Genomic DNA, 21638 nt, shown 5'->3' with positions numbered 1-21638 from the left:
TTCACTCAGAGCCAAAACATTCAGGTTCCTTTCCTCAAACATACTACCTATCTCTCCTTTTTTCTCATCTTGGTTACATCCACACACATTTAGACACCCCAAACTGAGCCTTCGAGGAGGATGAGCACTCCTCGCGTGACACCTTCTTCTGTTTCCCGTTTAGAAAGTTAAGATACAAGGAGGGGAGGGTTTCTGGCCCCCCGCTCCCGTCCCCTTTATTCGCCTTCTACGACACGTGAGGAATGCGTGGGAAGTATTCTTTCTCCCCTATCCCCCAGGGATAATATATATATATATATATATATATATATATATATATATATATATATATTTTTTTTTTTTTTTTTTTTTTTTTTTTTTTTTTTTTTATACTTTGTCGCTGTCTCCCGCGTTTGCGAGGTAGCGCAAGGAAACAGACGAAAGAAATGGCCCAACCCCCCCCCCCCATACACATCACATGTACATACACACGTCCCCACACACAAATATACATACCTACACAGCTTTCCATGGTTTACCCCAGACGCTTCACATGCCTTGCTTCAATCCACTGACAGCACGTCAACCCCTGTATACCACATGACTCCAATTCACTCTATTTCTTGCCCTCCTTTCACCCTCCTGCATGTTCAGGCCCCGATCACACAAAATCTTTTTCACTCCATCTTTCCACCTCCAATTTGGTCTCCCTCTTCTCCTCGTTCCCTCCACCTCCGACACATATATCCTCTTGGTCAATCTCTCCTCACTCATTCTCTCCATGTGCCCAAACCATTTCAAAACACCCTCTTCTGCTCTCTCAACCACGCTCTTTTTATTTCCACACATCTCTCTTACCCTTACGTTACTTACTCGATCAAACCACCTCACACCACACATTGTCCTCAAACATCTCATTTCCAGCACATCCATCCTCCTGCGCACATCTCTATCCATAGCCCACGCCTCGCAACCATACAGCATTGTTGGAACCACTATTCCCTCAAACATATCCATTTTTGCTTTCCGAGATAATGTTCTCGACTTCCACACATTTTTCAAGGCTCCCAAAATTTTCGCCCCCTCCCCCACCCTATGATCCACTTCCGCTTCCATGGTTCCATCCGCTGACAGATCCACTCCCAGATATCTAAAACACTTCACTTCCTCCAGTTTTTCTCCATTCAAACTCACCTCCCAATTGACTTGACCCTCACCCCTACTGTACCTAATAACCTTGCTCTTATTCACATTTACTCTCAACTTTCTTCTTCCACACACTTTACCAAACTCAGTCACCAGCTTCTGCAGTTTCTCACATGAATCAGCCACCAGCGCTGTATCATCAGCGAACAACAATTGACTCACTTCCCAAGCTCTCTCATCCCCAACAGACTTCATACTTGCCCCTCTTTCCAGGACTCTTGCATTTACCTCCTTTACAACCCCATCCATAAACAAATTAAACAACCATGGAGACATCACACACCCCTGCCGCAAACCTACATTCACTGAGAACCAATCACTTTCCTCTCTTCCTACACGTACACATGCCTTACATCCTCGATAAAAACTTTTCACTGCTTCTAACAACTTGCCTCCCACACCATATATTCTTAATACCTTCCACAGAGCATCTCTATCAACTCTATCATATGCCTTCTCCAGATCCATAAATGCTACATACAAATCCATTTGCTTTTCTAAGTATTTCTCACATACATTCTTCAAAGCAAACACCTGATCCACACATCCTCTACCACTTCTGAAACCGCACTGCTCTTCCCCAATCTGATGCTCTGTACATGCCTTCACCCTCTCAATCAATACCCTCCCATATAATTTACCAGGAATACTCAACAAACTTATACCTCTGTAATTTGAGCACTCACTCTTATCCCCTTTGCCTTTGTACAATGGCACTATGCACGCATTCCGCCAATCCTCAGGCACCTCACCATGAGTCATACATACATTAAATAACCTTACCAACCAGTCAACAATACAGTCACCCCCTTTCTTAATAAATTCCACTGCAATACCATCCAAACCTGCTGCCTTGCCGGCTTTCATCTTCCGCAAAGCTTTTACTACCTCTTCTCTGTTTACCAAATCATTTTCCCTAACCCTCTCACTTTGCACACCACCTCGACCAAAACACCCTATATCTGCCACTCTGTCATCAGACACATTCAACAAACCTTCAAAATACTCATTCCATCTCCTTCTCACATCACCGCTACTTGTTATCACCTCCCCATTTACGCCCTTCACTGAAGTTCCCATTTGCTCCCTTGTCTTACGCACCCTATTTACCTCCTTCCAGAACATCTTTTTATTCTCCCTAAAATTTACTGATAGTCTCTCACCCCAACTCTCATTTGCCCTTTTTTTCACCTCTTGCACCTTTCTCTTGACCTCCTGTCTCTTTCTTTTATACTTCTCCCACTCAATTGCATTTTTTCCCTGCAAAAATCGTCCAAATGCCTCTCTCTTCTCTTTCACTAATACTCTTACTTCTTCATCCCACCACTCACTACCCTTTCTAAACAGCCCACCTCCCACTCTTCTCATGCCACAAGCATCTTTTGCGCAATCCATCACTGATTCCCTAAATACATCCCATTCCTCCCCGACTCCCCTTACTTCCATTGTTCTCACCTTTTTCCATTCTGTACACAGTCTCTCCTGGTACTTCCCCACACAGGTCTCCTTCCCAAGCTCACTTACTCTCACCACCTTCTTCACCCCTAACATTCACTCCTCTTTTCTGAAAACCCATACTAATCTTCACCTTAGCCTCCACAAGATAATGATCAGACATCCCTCCAGTTGCACCTCTCAGCACATTAACATCCAAAAGTCTCTCTTTCGCACGCCTGTCAATTAACACGTAATCCAATAACGCTCTCTGGCCATCTCTCCTACTTACATAAGTATACTTATGTATATCTCGCTTTTTAAACCAGGTATTCCCAATCATCAGTCCTTTTTCAGCACATAAATCTACAAGCTCTTCACCATTTCCATTTACAACACTGAACACCCCATGCATACCAATTATTCCCTCAACTGCCACATTACTCACCTTTGCATTCAAATCACCCATCACTATAACCCGGTCTCGTGCATCAAAACCGCTAACACACTCATTTAGCTGCTCCCAAAACACTTGCCTCTCATGATCTTTCTTCTCATGCCCAGGTGCATATGCACCAATAATCACCCACCTCTCTCCATCAACTTTCAATTTTACCCATATTAATCGAGAATTTACTTTCTTACATTCTATCACATACTCCCACAACTCCTGTTTCAGGAGTATTGCTACTCCTTCCCTTGCTCTTGTCCTCTCACTAACCCCTGACTTCACTCCCCAGACATTTCCAAACCACTCTTCCCCTTTACCCTTGAGCTTCGTTTCACTCAGAGCCAAAACATCCAGGTTCCTTTCCTCAAACATACTACCTATCTCTCCTTTTTTCACATCTTGGTTACATCCACACACATTTAGGCACCCCACTCTGAGCCTTCGAGGAGGATGATCACTCCCCGCGTGACTCCTTCTTCTGTTTCCCATTTTAGAAAGTTAATACAAGGAGGGGAGGATTTCCGGCCCCCCGCTCCCGTCCCCTCTAGTCGCTTTCTACGACACGCGAGGAATACGTGGGAAGTATTCTTTCACCCCTATCCCCAGGGATAATATACATATATATATACATATACACACACACACACACACACACACACATATGCACATACACACACACACACACACATACATATATATACATATGAAAAATGTAAGAACAATTTAGAAACAAACTTTTAGCTTGAAATGAATGAAAAAAAATGAATGTCACATAATGGTTCAACCTCTGGCTATGGAAAAGGAAATGTACAATTTATTCACACAAACGTCAATAGCAGTTCTCATCAATTTCACCACTGTGTCAATAAGCTTCAATGTCTAAGCTACATTTTTCTCCAACTTCACTATTTTCTTGTCAAAAACACCATGCATGAAAACTATCACTCCATTAACACAACTATAAACATTTACTTCCCCTTTAATATATCTTTTTTTTCTTTTAAACTATTCGCCATTTCCCGCGTTAGCGAGGTAGCGCTAAGAACAGAGGACTGGGCCTTTTTTGGAATATCCTCAACTGGCCCCCTCTGTTCCTTCTTTTGGAAAATTAAAAAAAAAACAAACAGAGGACTGGGCCTTTGAGGGAATACCCTCACCTGGCCCAATTCTCTGTTCCTTCTTTTGGAAAATCAAAATATATATATATATATATATATATATATATATATATATATATATATATATATATATATATATATATATATATATATATATATATATGCTCTTCCCAATCTGATGCTCTGTACATGCCTTCACCCTCTCAATCAATACCCTCCCAAATAATTTACCAGGAATACTCAAGAAACTTATACCTCTGTAATTTGAGCACTCACTCTTATCCCCTTTGCCTTTGTACAATGGCACTATGCACGCATTCCGCCAATCCTCAGGCACCTCACCATGAGTCATACATACATTAAATAACCTTACCAACCAGTCAACAATACAGTCACTCCCTTTTTTTAATAAATTCCACTGCAATGCCATCCAAACCTTCTGCCTTCCCGGCTTTCATCTTCCGCAAAGCTTTTACTACCTCTTCTCTGTTTACCAAATCATTTTCCCTAACCCTCTCACTTTGCACACCACCTCGACCAAAACACCCTATATCTGCCACTCTATCATCAAACACATTCAACAAACCTTCAAAATACTCACTCCATCTCCTTCTCACATCACCACTACTTGTTGTCACCTCCCCATTTGTGCCCTTCACTGAAGTTCCCATTTGCTCCCTTGTCTTAGAAGTGGTAGAGGATGTGTGGCTCAGGTGTTTGCTTTGAAGAATGTATTTGAGAAATACTTAGAAAAGCAAATGGATTTGTATGTAGCATTTATGGATCTGGAGAAGGCATATGATAGAGTTGATAGAGATGCTCTGTGGAAGGTATTAAGAATATATGGTGTGGGAGGAAAGTTGTTAGAAGCAGTGAAAAGTTTTTATCGAGGATGTAAGGCATGTGTACGTGTAGGAAGAGAGGAAAGTGATTGGTTCTCAGTGAATGTAGGTTTGCGGCAGGGGTGTGTGATGTCTCCATGGTTGTTTAATTTGTTTATGGCTGGGGTTGTTAGGGAGGTGAATGCAAGAGTTTTGGAAAGAGGGGAAGTATGAAGTCTGTTGGGGATGAGAGAGTTTGGGAAGTGAGTCAGTTATTGTTCGCTGATGATACAGCGCTGGTGGCTGATTCATGTGAGAAACTGCAGAAGCTGGTGACTGAGTTTGGTAAAGTGTGTGAAAGAAGAAAGTTAAGAGTAAATGTGAATAAGAGCTAGGTTATTAGTTACAGTAGGGTTGGGGGTCAAGTCAACTGGGAGGTAAGTTTGAATGGAGAAAAACTGGAGGAAGTAAAGTGTTTTAGATATCTGGGAGTGGATCTGGCAGCGGATGGAACCATGGAAGCGGAAGTGGATCATAGGGTGGGGGAGGGGGCGAAAATTCTGGGAGCCTTGAAGAATGTGTGGAAGTCGAGAACATTATCTCGGAAAGCAAAAATGGGTATGTTTGAAGGAATAGTGGTTCCAACAATGTTGTATGGTTGCGAGGCGTGGGCTGTGGATAGAGTTGTGCGCAGGAGGGTGGATGTGCTGGAAATGAGATGTTTGAGGACAATGTGTGGTGTGAGGTGGTTTGATCGTGTAAGTAACGTAAGGGTAAGAGAGATGTGTGGAAATAAAAAGAGCGTGGTTGAGAGAGCAGAAGAGGGTGTTTTGAAATGGTTTGGGCACATGGAGAGAATGAGTGAGGAAAGATTGACCAAGAGGATATATGTGTCGGAGGTGGAGGGAACGAGGAGAAGTGGGAGACCAAATTGGAGGTGGAAAGATGGAGTGAAAAAGATTTTTTGTGATCGGGGCCTGAACATGCAGGAGGGTGAAAGGCGGGCAAGGAATAGAGTGAATTGGATCGATGTGGTATACCGGGGTTGACGTGCTGTCAGTGGATTGAATCAGGGCATGTGAAACGTCTGGGGTAAACCATCGAAAGCTGTGTAGGTATGTATATTTGCGTGTGTGGACGTATGTATATACATGTGTATGGGGGTGGGTTGGGCCATTTCTTTCGTCTGTTTCCTTGCGCTACCTCGCAAACGCGGGAGACAGCGGCAAAAAAAAAAATATATATATATATATTTATATATATATATATATATATATATATATATATATATATATATATATATATATATATAAGGCGACTGAAAGGGGAGGGAGCGGGGGGCTGGAAATCCTCCCCTCTCATTTTTTTTTTGATTTTCCAAAAAAATGAACAGAGAAGGGCGCCTGGTGAGGACATTTCCTCAAACGCCCAGTCCTCTTTTCATAAGGCTACCTCGATAACGCGGGAAATAGCGAATAGTTTGAAAGAAAGGAAGGATATATATATATATATATATATATCTATATATATATATATATATATATATATATATATACATATATATATATATATATATATACATATATATATATATATATATATATATATATATATATATATATATATATATATATATATATATATATATATATATATATATATATATATATATATATATATATATATATATATATATATATATATATGCATTTACATAAGTCAACGTTTACCAAACACTTACTTGGATTATCCTGGTACACCTTGTGCCATTTGCTCCTAATGCTTCTATAGCAAAAAGGAGAATTTAATCGACCTCTCTAAGAAACTAAACTTCGATGATGAATGCCTGATTTTCCTCATTCATTGAATTTTTTTTTCTTTTCTTCCTTAGCGCGTTGTTGACATTGCTATTCGACGTTGTACATACTGAATTGCACTCAGCACTTGTCAACCTATCACAGCGCCCAGTACTTAAGATAATGATAGTACTACCTTACTTCTTTAACCCTCACACAAGTCGATGCTAGATATTGCCAAATTTGTCGAGGGCATTCGACCTCAACTGTACTTTAAAAGCACATCATCGACACATTACTCTGTTAGATAAAGGTTGTCACAGACAGGTGCAAGTGGTATGCACCTCCACTCTCTTTTTTAGCCTCTGAGTGACGTGAAGTGTTCACACTAGGGGATTTAAGGAGACATGTATCTCGTGAACAGATCAACATGCACCGCTCCGACCGACGGTCAGTGGGGGATCAAAAAGAACGGCAGCTGGACGGGCATGGTCGCTGAACTGGTGAAGGGCAACGCTGACATCGCCCTCGCTTCCCTCGACATCACAGAAGAGCGCAGCTCCGCTGTCGACTTTCTGATGGCGATTGTCAGGACAGAGTAAGTACTTCACAAGTTGGAGCTTTAAAGTCGATTTTGAGAGACCCACGCTGTAATAAGTCATGATATAGGTACATACGTCTTGCAAATGTTTCTAGTTTATAATTCTCTTCACCATGTCATCCTTAAGGATCATCGTCTTTCATGAGGAAACAGAAAAAAATCTGTTGGTATTCGTGTTGTTCACCGATAACAGAAATATCTTAAAAATTGGTCACACCATTTCCGTTTGGTGTTGCGCGTGTTTAGTAAAGTCAGGTCTTAACTCCTTGACCACGAGAGTATACCTCTTAAGTACGACGGTACGACCCTCATGCACGACGGGACAACTCTTGGGTATGGTAGCCTAGCCACTTACCTTTCCTTAAGGGTTAGATCAAAGTACAGGCTACAGTGCCGGCAAATACCCTTGTCAGGCTCCAGGGACGTAGCGTCTAACTTCAAGGACGCACAGTCGAACTTCAGGGATGCACCTTCGTCCTCCAGGGACGTACCGTACTCCAGGGACGTACCGTCTTACCCCAGGGACGTACCGTCATACTCTAGGGACGTACCGGCGTACTCCAGGGGTTAAATCGATGCTTGATTTGAAAGTTTATTTGACATTCATATCAGTAACAGATTAAGTTTTAGAGGAGTTACAAGAGTGTCTAAGAAAAGGAAAAGAAGTAAAGGCTCTTCTCTTATGCGTGTGTTATATCCGAGTTATTTTATCGAAATTTTCGAGAGAAAGATATGAAAGATAGGAATCGGGAATGAAGAAAATTAGCCACATACCTACTGCGTGTTGTAAAAGGCATGTTGTAAAAGGAATGAGAGCTGGAGGGGGGATAGAAACCCCTCTCTTTCACTCATTCTTCCCAGAGGGAACACAGGATTGAGTTAAGTGAGGATATTTTTCTCATAGCTTCATTTGTCTGTTGCTAATGCTACATTGCGAATGCGGGAAACGGAGAGAGAGAGAGAGAGAGAGAGAGAGAGAGAGAGAGAGAGAGAGAGAGAGAGAGAGAGAGAGAGAGAGAGAGAGAGAGAGAGAGAGAGAGAGAGAGAGAGAGAGAGATTGAAACTTGTCTCATGATAAAAGACAAAACTGAGAAACCTATAACTTTCAAATAATCTAAACATTTAACAAACGTAATAAGACTAAAACATTTTGGCTTTCCATTTGTGCTCTGAGTAATACAGTAACGTATTACAGATATGACATTATCATAATCAACAATCTTTTCCAATACCTGTATCATTACCAATGAATCCTGATAAATAAAACTGATTTACAGTAGCAATCAATGTGGCAGTAATGCAATTCTAGGATCTGTGGGCCTCCGTATCAATACACGTGCTTTGTAGAGGCTAATCAGCACGTGGAAGCGGGATAAGAATGGTGAAACTTAAAGTTGCCACGTTATGGATCCTCCAATACGTAACGCTGTTAAGACACGAAGCTGCAACTAGTGACTAGATAGAGCGACTTTGCTACGTTTACATGCGACGGTTATGGTTTTATACTCTCCTGGTCCTGTCTTAACCTCTTTACTTTTCCCCTTTGCTTTCATTACCCTGGCTGGCTTCATGCTGGTTTATGTAAGTATACAGTGAAGAGAAGATTAGGGTCCACGTGAGGTTTTAAGGGCAGTGTCATGCATCTCTTTTAGGGCCACAAATGAATGTCAGCAGCTGAGATACGTACAAACTGAAAGCCACAGTACCAATTCGTGCTCCGCCAAATCGAAATACTTCCAAGGTTTTTCTTTCTGAATTTGAAAAATTTTGGAAAAGCTGGAGCATAAGTCACAACTGTGGCCACTGTTTACTTGTTGAATTGTCTCATTGTGATGAAAATGCTAAAAGTTGCTTATCAATGATATCCTTAAACTTACTCTACACCACCAGAATGCTAACAACTAGTTATCAACTTCAGAGCTAAAGAACCTCTTGGTGCTTCCAGCTATAAGTTGGTCATGAAACGACCCACCAACGACGACCAGATGTGGAGCACCTTCACTTCGGAGTTCCAGGTGGAGGTATGGTGGGTCCTGTCCCTTCTGGTTCTCGTCCTTCCCCTCGCCATGCACGTGGCCACTCACTCGCGTTACGACCAAAAGTTGTCCGTCATGAACTCTATCACCATTGTCGGAGGTGCTTTATGTGGCCAAGGTAAACATGTTTAGATTCCAAAGCGAAAGAGGGAGTATGATATTTGTAAAATACACACACACACACACACACACACACACACACACACACACACACACACGCACATACGCACACACACACACACACACACACGCAGAAAAACTGGAGGAAGTGAAGTGTTTTGGATATCTGGGAGTGGATTTGGCAGCGGATGGGACCATGGAAGCGGAAGTGAATCATAGGGTGGGGGAGGGGGCGAAAATTCTGAGAGCCTTGAAGAATGTGTGGAAATCGAGAATATTATCTCGGAAAACAAAAATGGGTATGTTTGAAGGAGTAGTGTTTCCAACAATGTTGTATGGTTGCGAGGCGTGGGCTATGGATAGAGTTGTGCGCAGGAGGGTGGATGTGCTGGAAATGAGATGTTTGAGGACATTATGTGGTGTGAGGTGGTTTGATCGAGTAAGTAATAATAGGGTAAAAGAGATGTGTGGTAATAAAAAGAGTGTGGTTGAGAGAGCAGAAGAGGGTGCTTTGAAATGGTTTGGTCACATGGAGAGAATGAGTGAGGAATGATTGATAAAGAGGATATATGCGTCAGAGGTGGAGGGAACGAGGAGAAGTGGGAGACCAATATGGAGGTGGAAAGATGGAGTGAAAAAGATTTTGAGTGATCGGGGCCTGAACATGCAGGAGGGTGAAAGGCGTGCAAGGAATAGAATGAATTGGAACGATGTGGTATACCGGGGTCGACGTGCTGTGAATAGATTGAACTAGGGCATGTGAAGCGTGTGGGGTAAACCATGGAAAGTTCTGTGGGGCCTGGATGTGGAAAGGGAACTGTGGTTTCGGTGCATTATTACATGACAGCTAGAGACTGAGTGTGAACGAATGTGGCCTTTGTCTTTTTCCTAGCGCTACCTCGCACACATGAGGGTGGAGGGGGTTGTTATTTCATGTGTGGCGAGATGGCGATGGGAATGAATAAAGGCAGACAGTATGAATTAGGTACATGTGTATATATGTATATGTCTGTGTGTGTATACATATGTATACGTTGAGATGTATAGGTATGTATATTTGCGTGTGTGGACGTGTATGTATATACATGTGTATGGGGGTGGGTTGGGCCATTCTTTCGTCTGTTCCCTTGCGCTACCTCGCTCACGTGGGAGACAGCGACAAAGCAAAATAAATAATCAATAAATATAATATATATATATATATATATATATATATATATATATATATATATATATATATATATATATATATATATATATATATATATATATATATATCTGGGAATACAACGTAATTCAATAAATTGATGTGCAAACACTGTGGTGTGATCTGCTATGTTCTTGTATTTCATCATCGAACAACAAAATCTTTATGTTTATCAAACACTCACTGTATAGAATAACAATTTATCTGATGGTAACAGAACATATGATACTGCAGAACATGCCTTCTAAATCACTCGGAAAATTGCCACAGTTATTGGTACAGCTTTTATACCCGCACCTATATTGAGAAATAGCTTTCAACAGTAAGCCAGTAAAGGTCTTTTTATTGCAACAGAAAAAAGTTTTTAAAGACCCCTTAAATCCCTAGCGGTGTATTGCAGGCTATCACGATGAATTCCGAGGTTTACCAAGCCGGCTTATGTTCCTGACGGTGATGATGCTTCACGTTCTGGTTCTGGCTCACTACACCAGCCAGCTGGTGTCCTCCATGGCTGTGGGCCCGCCGCTCCCGGACATCTCCGCATTGGCTGACGTCAGGAGACATTCCCCGCTAAGGTTGGGATTCATCGAAGGCTCCTCTGTAACTGAATATCTCCGGGTATGGCTACATTTGCTTTGATAGTATAAGTATGTCTAATTTGTTTATGAGTAGAGCGGTTAGAGAGGTAAATGCAAGAGTTTTAGTGAGAGGCGCGAGTATGCAGTCTGTTGGGGATGAGAGGGCTTGGGAATTTAGTCTGTTGTTCGCCGATGGTGCAGCTGTAGTGGCTGATTCGATTAAGATACTGCGGAAATTGGTGACTGAGTTGGAAAAGTGTTTAAAAGGAGAAATTTGAGAGTAAATTTGAAAAAGAGCAAGGTTATTAGGTTCAGTAGGGTTGAGGGACAAGTAAAATGGGAGGTAAGTTTGAATGGAGAAAAATCGGATAGGCAAGTGTTTCAGATATCTGGGAGTGGAATTAGCAGCGGTTGAAACAGTGGAAGTGGAAGTGTGTCACAGGTTGGGGAGAGAGAGAAGGTTCTGGGAGCGATGAAGAATGTGTGGAAGGAGAAAACGTTATCTCGGAAGACAATAAGAGGTATGTTTGAAGGAATAGTATTCCCAAAAATGTTGTATGGTTGAGAGGCATAAGAAACAGATAGGTCATTGCGGTTGAGGGTGGATGTGTCGGAAATGAATTGTTTGGGGACAATATGTGGTATGAGGTGTTTTGATCGAGAAAGTAAAGAAAGGATAGGAGAGATGTGTGGAAATAAAAGAATGTCGTTGAGAGAGCAGAAGAGGGTGTGTTGAAATGGTTTGGACATATGTAGAGAATGAGTAAGGAAAGACTGACAAAGGGGATATACGTGTCAGAGGTGAAGAGAACAAGGAGAATCGGGAGACCAAATTGGAGGTGAAAGGATGAAGTGAAAAAGATTTTGAGCGATCAGGGCCTGAACATGCACGAGGGTGAGAGGCATGCAAGGAATAGAGTGACTTGGAACGATGTGGTATACCGGGGTCGATGTGATGTTAATGGCCGGAACCAGGGCGTGTAAAACGTCTAGGGTAAACCACGGAAAGGTTTGTGGGGCCTGGATGTGGATAGGGAGTTGTAGCTTCTGTGCATTACACATGATAGCTAGAGAGTAAGTGTAAACAAATGTGGACTTTTTTCCTGGCGCCACCTCACTGAAGCTGGGAGTACCGCTGCTTTTCCCTGTGGGACGGGGTAGCGACAGGATTGGATGTAGGCAAGTATGTATATGTACATGTGTATATATGTATATGTCTGTGTATGTGTTTGCTTACGTGCGTGTATAGGAATTTATGTATATATATATATATACATATATATATATATATATATATATATATATATATATATATATATATATATATATATATATATATATATATATATATATATATATATATATTATCATTTTTTTATTTTGCTTTGTCGCTGTCTCCCGCGTTAGCGAGGTAGCGCAAGGAAACAGACGAAATAATGGCCCAACCCGCCCACATACACATGTATATACATACACGTCCACACACGCAAATATACATACCTATACATCTCAATGTACACATATATATACACACACAGACATATACATATATACACATGTACATTATTCATACTGTCTGCCTTTATTTGTTCCCATCGCCACCTCGCCATACATGGAATAACAACCCCCTCCACCCTCATGTGTGCGAGGTAGCGCTAGGAAAAGACACCAAAGGCCCCATTCGTTCACACTCAGTCTTTAGCTGTCATGTAATAATGCACCGAAACCACAGTTCCCTTTCCACATCCAGGCCCCACAGAACTTTCCATGGTTTACCCCAGACGCTTCACATTCCCTGGTTCAATCCATTGACAGTACGTCGACCCCGGTATACCACATCGTTCCAACTCACTCTATTCCTTGCACGCCTTTCACCCTCTTGCATGTTCAGGCCCCGATCACTCAAAATCTTTTTCACTCCATCTTTCCATCTAAAATTTGGTCTCCCACTTCTCCTCGTTCCCTCCACCTCTGACACATATATCCTCTTTGTCAATTTTTCCTCACTCATTCTCTCCATGTGACCAAACCATTCCAAAACACCCTCTTCTGCTCTCTCAACCACACTCTTTTTATTTCCACACATCTCTCTTACCCTTACATTACTTACTCGATCAAACCACCTCACACCACATATTGTCCTCAAACATCTCATTTCCAGCACATCTACCCTCCTGCGCACAACTCTATCCATAGCCCACGCCTCGCAACCATACAACATTGTTGGAACCACTGTTCCTTCAAACATACCCATTTTTGCTTTTCGAGATAATGTTCTCGACTTCCACACATTCTTCAAGGCTCCCAGAATTTTCGCCCCTTCCCCCACCCTATGATTCACTTCCGCTTCCATGGTTCCATCCGCTGCCAGATCCACTCCCAGATATCTAAATATATATATATATATATATATATATATATATATATATATATATATATATATATATATATATATATATATATGTATATATATATATATATATATATATATATATATATATATATATATATATATATATATATATATATATATATATATATATATATATATATATATATAGATAGATAGATAGATATTTTGTTTCAAACTATTCGCCATTTCCCGCATTAGCAAGGTAGCTTTAAGAACAGAGGACTGGGCATTTGAGGAAATATCCTCACCTGGCCCCCCCTCTCTGTTCCTTCTTTTGGAAAATTAAAAAAAACAAAAAAAAACAAGAGGGAAGGATTTCCAGCCTCCCCTCTCCCTCCCCTTTTAGTCGCCTTCTACGACACGCAGGGAATACGTGGGAACTATTCTTTCTCCCATATCCCCAGGTAAAATATATATATGTATATATATATATATATATATATATATATATATATATATATATATATATATATATATATATATATATATATATATATATACATATGTATATATATATATATATATATATATATATATATATATATATATATATATATATATATATATATATATCTATTTATTTATTTATTTTGCTTTGTCGCTGTCTCCCGCGTTAGCGAGGTAACGCAAGGAAACAGACGAAAGAATGGCCCAAACCACCCACTTACACATGTATATACATACACGTCCACACACGCAATATATACATACCTATACATCTCAACATATCCATATATATGCACACACACACATATACATATATACACATGCACATAATTCATACTGTCTGCCTTTATTCTTTCCCATCGCCACCCCGTCACACATGAAAATAACCAACCCCTCCCCCCAAATGTGCTCGAGGTAGCGCTAGGAAAAGACAACAAAGGTCACATTCGTTAACACTCAGTCTCTAGCTGTCATGTAATAATGCACCAAAACCACAGCTCCCTTTCCACATCCAGGCCCCTACAGAACTTTCCATGGTTTACCCCAGACGCTTCACATGCCTTGGTTCAATCCATTGACAGCACGTCGACCCCGGTATACCACATCATTCCAATTCACTGTATTCCTTGCACGCCTTTCACCCTTCTGCATGTTCCTGATCACTCAAAATCTTTTTAACTCCATCTCTCCACCTCCAATTTGGTCTCCCACTTCTCCTCGTTCCCTCCACCTCTGACAAATATATCCTCTTGGTCAATCTTTTCTCACTCATTCTCTCCATGTGACCAAACCATATCAAAACCCCCTCTTCTGCTCTCTCATCCACACTCTTTTTATTACCACACATATCTCTTATCCTTTCATTGATTATTCGATAAAACCACTTCACCACATATTGTCCTCATACATCTCATTTCCAGCACATCCACCCTCCTCCGCACAACTCTATCTATAGCCCACGCCTTGCAACCATATAACATTGTTCGAACCACTCCTCCTTCAAACATATCCATTTTTGCGTTCCGAGATAACGTTCTTGACTTCCACACATTCTACAACGCTCCCAGAACTTTCGCTCCCTCCCCCACCCTATGATTCTCTTCCGCTTCCATGGTTCCATCCGCTGCCAAATCCACTCCCAGATATCTGAAACACTTCATTTCTTCCATTTTTTTTCCATTCAAACTTACCTCCCATTTGACGTGTCCCTCAACCCTGTTGTACCTAATAACCTTACTCTCATTTGAATTTACTCTCAGGGTTCTTCTTTCACACACTATACCAAACTCAGATACCAGCTTCTGCAGTTTCTCACCCAAATCAGCCACCATATATTCTTGATACCTTCCACAGAGCATCTCTATCAACCCAATCATATGCCTTCTCCAGATCCATAAATGGTACACGGAAATCCATTTGCTTTTCAAAGTATTTCTCACATACATATTTCAAAGCAAACACCTGATTCACACATCCTCTACCACTTCTGAAACCACACTGTTGTTCTCCAATCTGATGCTTTGTACATGCCTTCTACCTTTCAATCAATACCCTGTCATATAATTTCCCAGGAATACTCAACAAACTTATACCTCTGCAATTTGAGCGCTCACTTTTATCCCCTTTGCCTTTTTACAATGGCACTATGCATGCATTCCGCCAATCCTCAGGCACCTCATCATGAGTCATATATACATTAAATAACCTTACCAACCAGTCAACAATACAGTCACCCCCTTTTTAATAAATTCCACTGCAATACCATCTAAACCCGCTGTCTTGCTGGCTTTCATCTTCCGCAAAGCTTTTACTACCTCTTTTCTGTTTAACAAATCATCCTCCCTGACCCTCTCACTTTCCATACCACCTCGACCAAAAAACCCTATATCTGCCAATCTATCATCAAACACATTCAAGAAACCTTAAAAATACTCATCCCATCTTCTCACATCACAACTACTGTTATCACCTCCCATTAGTCTTTATTGATGTTTCCATTTGTTCCTCTGTCTTACGCCCTTTATTTTCCTGCTTACAAAATATCTTTTTATTCTCACTAAGATTTAATGATACTCTCTCACACCAATTCTCATTTGCGCCTTTCTCTTGACCTCCTGCCTCTTTCTTTTATACATCTCCCACATCATTTGCGTTATTTCCCGGCAAAAATCGTCCAAATGCCTCTCTCTTCTTCTCTTTCACTAATAGTCTTACCTCTTCATCCCACCACCCACTACCCTTTCTAATCTGCCCACCTTCCACGCTTCTCATGCCACAAGCATCTTTTGCACAAGCCATCACTGCTTCCCTAAATGCATCCAATTCCTCCCCAACTCCCCTTACGCCCTTTGATCAAACCTTTTTCCACTCTGTACTCAGTCTCCCCTGGTACTTCCTCATAGAAGTCTCCTTCCCAAGCTCACTTACTCTCACCACTCTCTTCACCCCAACATTCTCTTTTTTTCTGAAAACCTCTACATATCTTCACTTTTGCCTCCACAAGATAATGATCAGTCATCCCTCCAGTTGCACATATCAGCATATTAACATCCAAAAGTCTCTCTCTTGCCCGCCTATCAATGAACAAGAAATCCAATAACGCTCTCTGGCCATCTGTCTTACTTACATATATATATATTTATGTATATCTCTCTTTTTAAACCACAATCACCAGTCCTTTTTCAGCACATAAATCCACAAGCTCTTCACTATTTCCATTTACAACACTGAACACCCCATGTACACCAATTATTACCTCAACTGCTATATTACTCGCCTTTGCATTCAAATCACCCATCACTATAACCTGGTCTCGTGCATCAAAACTACTAACACACTCACTCAGCTGCTCCCAAAACACCAGCCTCTCATGATCTTTCTTCTCATGCTCAGGTGTATATGCACCGATAATCATCCATCACTCTCTATTAACTTTCAATTTTACCCATATCAATCAAGAGTTTACTCTCTTACACTCTATCACATACTCCCACCACTCCAGTTTCAGGAGTAGTGCTACTCCTTCCCTTGCTCTTGCCCTCTCACTAACCGCTGACTTTGCTCCCAAGACATTCCCGAACTACTCTTCCCCTTTACCTTGAGATTCGCTTCACTCAGAGCCAAAACATCCAGGTTCCTTTCCTGAAACATACTACCTATCACTCCTTTTTCCTCATCTTGATTCGAGGAGGATGAGCACTCCCCGAGTTAGTCCTTCTTATATATATATATATATATATATATATATATATATATATATATATATATATATATATATATATATATATATATATATATGTTGGGTTGGGCCACTCCCTCGTCCGCGCCACCTCGGGGAGCGGACGAGGGAGTGGCCCAACCCACCCACATACGCATACACGTCCACACACGAACATATACATATCTATAAATCTCAACATGTACATATATATACACATGTGCATAATTCATAATGTCTACCCTTATTCATTCCCGTCGCCACCCCGCCACACATGAAACGACAACCCCCTCCTCCCGCATGTGCGCGAGGTAGCGCTAGGAAAAGACAACAAAGGCCACATTCGTTCACACTCAGTCTCTAGCTGTCATGTATAATGCACCAAAACCACAGCTCCCTTTCCACATCCAGGCCCCACAAAACTTTCCATGGTTTACCCCGCGCTCTTCGCGTGCCCTGGTTCGGTCCATTGACAGCGCGTCACCTGTATATGTATATACATTTGTATGTGAGTGGGTTGGGCCATTCTTTCGTCTGTTTCCTTACGCTACCTCGCTAACGCGGGAGACAGCGACTAAGTATAATAAATATAAAATATATATATATATATATATATATATATATATATATATATATATATATATATATATATTTTTTTTTTTTTTTTTTTCAAACTATTCGCCATTTCCCGCATTAGCGAGGTAGCGTTAAGAACAGAGGACTGGGCCTTTTTCGGAATATCCTCACCTGGCCCCCTCTGTTCCTTCTTTTGGAAAATTAAAAAAAAAACGAGAGGGGAGGATTTCCAGCCCCCCGCTCCCTCCCCTTTTAGTCGCCTTCTACGACACGCAGGGAATACGTGGGAAGTATTCTTAATTCCCCTATCCCCAGGGATAATATATATATATATATATATATATATATATATATATATATATATATATATATATATATATATATATATATATATATATTTATTTATCTATTTATTTCGCTTTCTCGCTGTCTCCCGCGTTTACGAGGTAGCGCAAGGAAACAGACGAAAGAAATGGCTCATCCCACCCCCATACATATGTATATACATACACGTCCACACACGCAAATATACATACCTATAAATCTCAATGTACACATATATATATACACACACAGACATACACACACATACACCTGCACATAATTCACACTGTCGGCCACTATTCATTCCCATCGCCACCCCGCCACACACGGAATAAAATCCCCCTACCCCCTCATATTTGCGAGGTAGCGCTATTAAAAGACAACAAAGGCCCCATTCGCTCACACTTAGTCTCCAGCTGTCATGTAATAATGCCCGAAACCACAGGTCCCTCTCCACACCCAGGCCCCACAGAACCTTGCACGGCCCACCCTAGACGCTTCACATGCCCTGATTCAATCCATTGACAGCACGTCGATCACGGTATACCACATCGATCCAATTCACTGTATTCCTTGCCCGCCTTTAACCCTCCTGCATGTTCAGGCCCCGATCACACAAAATCTTTTTCACTCCATCTTTCCACCTCCAATTTGGTCTCCCACTTCTTCTCGTTCCCTCCACCTCCGACACATATATCCTCTTGGTATATCTTTCCTCACTCATTCTCTACATGTGACCATACCATTTCAAAACACCCTCTTCTGCTCTCTCAACCACACTCTTTTTATTTCCACACTTCTCTCTTATCATTACGTTACTTACTCGATCAAACCACCTCACACCACATATTTGCCTCAAACATCTCATTTCCAGCACATCCACCCTCCTGCGCACAACTCTATACATAGCCCACGCCTCGCAACCATACAACATTGTTGGAACCACTATTCCTTCAAACATATCCATTTTTGCTTTCCGAGATAATGTTCTTGACTTCCAAACATTCTTCAAGGCTCCCAGGATTTTCGCCCCCTCCCCCACCCTATGATTCACTTCCGCTTCCATGGTTCCATCCGCTGCCAGATCCACTCCCAGATATCTAAAACACTTTACTTCCTCCAGTTTTTCTTCATTCAAACTTACCTCCCAATTGACTTGACCCTCAACCCTACTGTACCTAATAACCTTGCTCTTATTCACATTTACTCTTAACTTTCTTCCTTCAGACACTTTACCAAACTCAGTCACCAGCTTCTGCATTTTCTCACGTGAATCAGCCACCAGCGCTGTATCATCAGCGAACAACAACTGACTCACTTCCCAAGCTCTCTCATTCCCAACAGACTGCATACTTGCCCCTCTTTCCAAAACTCTTGCATTCACCTCCCTAACAACCCCATCTATAAACAAATTAAACAACCATGGAGACATCACACACACCTGACGCAAACCTATATTCACTGAGAACCAATCACTTTCCTCTCTTCCGACACGTACCCATGCCTTACATCCTCGATAAAAACTTTTCATTGCTTCTAACAACTTGCCTCCCACACAATATATACTTAATACCTTCCACAGAGCATCTCTATCAAGTCTATAATATGCCTTCTCCAGATCCATAAATGCTACATACAAATCCATTTGCTTTTCTAAGTATTTCTCACATACATTCTTCAAAGCAAACACTTGATCCACACATCCTCTACCACTTCTAAAACCACACTGCTCTTCCCCAATCTGATGCTCTGTACATGCCTTCACCCTCTCAATCAATACCCTCCCATATGATTTACCAGGAATACTCAACAAACTTATACCTCTGTAATTTGAGCACTCACGCTTATCCCTTCTGCCTTTGTACAATGGCACTATGCAAGCATTCCGCGAATCGTCAGGCACCTCACCATGAAACATACACACATTAAATAACCATATCAACCAGTCAACAATACAGGCACACCCTTTTTTAATAAATTCCAGTGCAATAGCATCCAAACCTGCTGCCTTGCCGGTTTTCATCTTCCGCAACGCTTTTAGTACCTCTTCTCTGTTTACCAAATCATTTTCCCTAACCCTCTCACTTTGCACACAACATCAACCAAATCACCCTGTATCTGCCACTCTATCATCAAACACATTCAACAAACCTTCAAAATACTCACTCCATCTCCTTTTCACATCACCAGTACTTGTTGTCACCTCCTCATTAGCCCCATTCACTGAAGTTCCCATTTTCTCACTTGTCTTACGCACTTTATTTACCTCCCTCCAGAATATCTTTTTATTCTCCCTAAAATTTAATGATACTCTCTCACCACAACTCTCAATTGCTCTCTTTGTCACCTCTTGTACCTTTCTCTTGACCTCCTGCCTCTTTCTTTTATATATCTCCCACTCATCTGTATTTTTTCCCTGCAAAAATCGTCCAAGTGCCTCTCTCTTCTCTTTCACTAATAATCTTACTTCTTCATCCCACCACTCACTACCCTTTCTAATCAACCCAACTCCCAAGCTTCTCATGCCACAAGCATCTTTTGCGCAATCCATCACTGCTTCCCTAAATACATCCCGTTCCTCCCCCACTTCCCTTACCTAATTTGTTCTCACCTTTTTCCTTCCTGTACTCAGTCTCTTCTGGTACTTCCTCACACAAGTCTCCTTCCCAAGCTCACTTACTCTCACCACCCTCTTCACCCCAACGTTGTCTCTTCTTTTCTGAAAACCCATACAAATCTTCACCTTCGCCTCCACAAGATAATGATGAAACATCCCTCCAGTTGCACCTCTCAGCACATTAAGAGCACGTATAAATATTCATGTATATATATATATATATATATATATATATATATATATATATATATATATATATATATATATATATATATATATATATATATATATATATATATATATATATATATATATATATATATATATATATATAGTTATATATAGATATATATTTTTTCTTTTTTTTTGCTTTGTCGCTGTCTCCCGCGTTTGCGAGGTAGCGCAAGGAAACAGACGAAAGAAATGGCCCAACCCACCCCCATACAAATGTATATACATACACGTCCACACACGCAAATATACATACCTACACAGCTTTCCATGGTTTACCCCAGACGCTTCACATGCCCGGATTCAATCCACTGATAGCACGTCAACCCAGGTATACCACATCGATCCAATTCACTCTATTCCTTGCCCTCCTTTCACCCTCCTGCATGGTCAGGCCCCGATCACACAAAATCTTTTTCACTCCATCTTTCCACCTCCAATTTGGTCTCCTACTTCTCCTCGTTCC

The 21638-nt window shown here is 41.2% G+C and overlaps 1 protein-coding gene across 1 annotated transcript in view; it reads left to right on the top strand.

The window, feature by feature from the left end:
* LOC139751735 (probable glutamate receptor) overlaps positions 1 to 21638 on the top strand; it is a 181138-nt gene that overhangs the window by 153048 nt on the left and 6452 nt on the right. The window contains exons 6-8 of the mRNA XM_071667288.1: positions 7230 to 7403; positions 9352 to 9560; positions 11170 to 11387. Of these exons, the coding sequence (XP_071523389.1) occupies positions 7230 to 7403; positions 9352 to 9560; positions 11170 to 11387 (601 nt within the window). The remainder of the gene's footprint in view (positions 1 to 7229; positions 7404 to 9351; positions 9561 to 11169; positions 11388 to 21638) is intronic.

The sequence above is a fragment of the Panulirus ornatus genome, chromosome 12, assembly GCF_036320965.1.
Source record: "Panulirus ornatus isolate Po-2019 chromosome 12, ASM3632096v1, whole genome shotgun sequence".
In the NCBI taxonomy this organism is placed as follows: Eukaryota; Metazoa; Arthropoda; class Malacostraca; order Decapoda; family Palinuridae; genus Panulirus; species Panulirus ornatus.
This window is presented reverse-complemented; position numbering and strand designations above follow the sequence as displayed.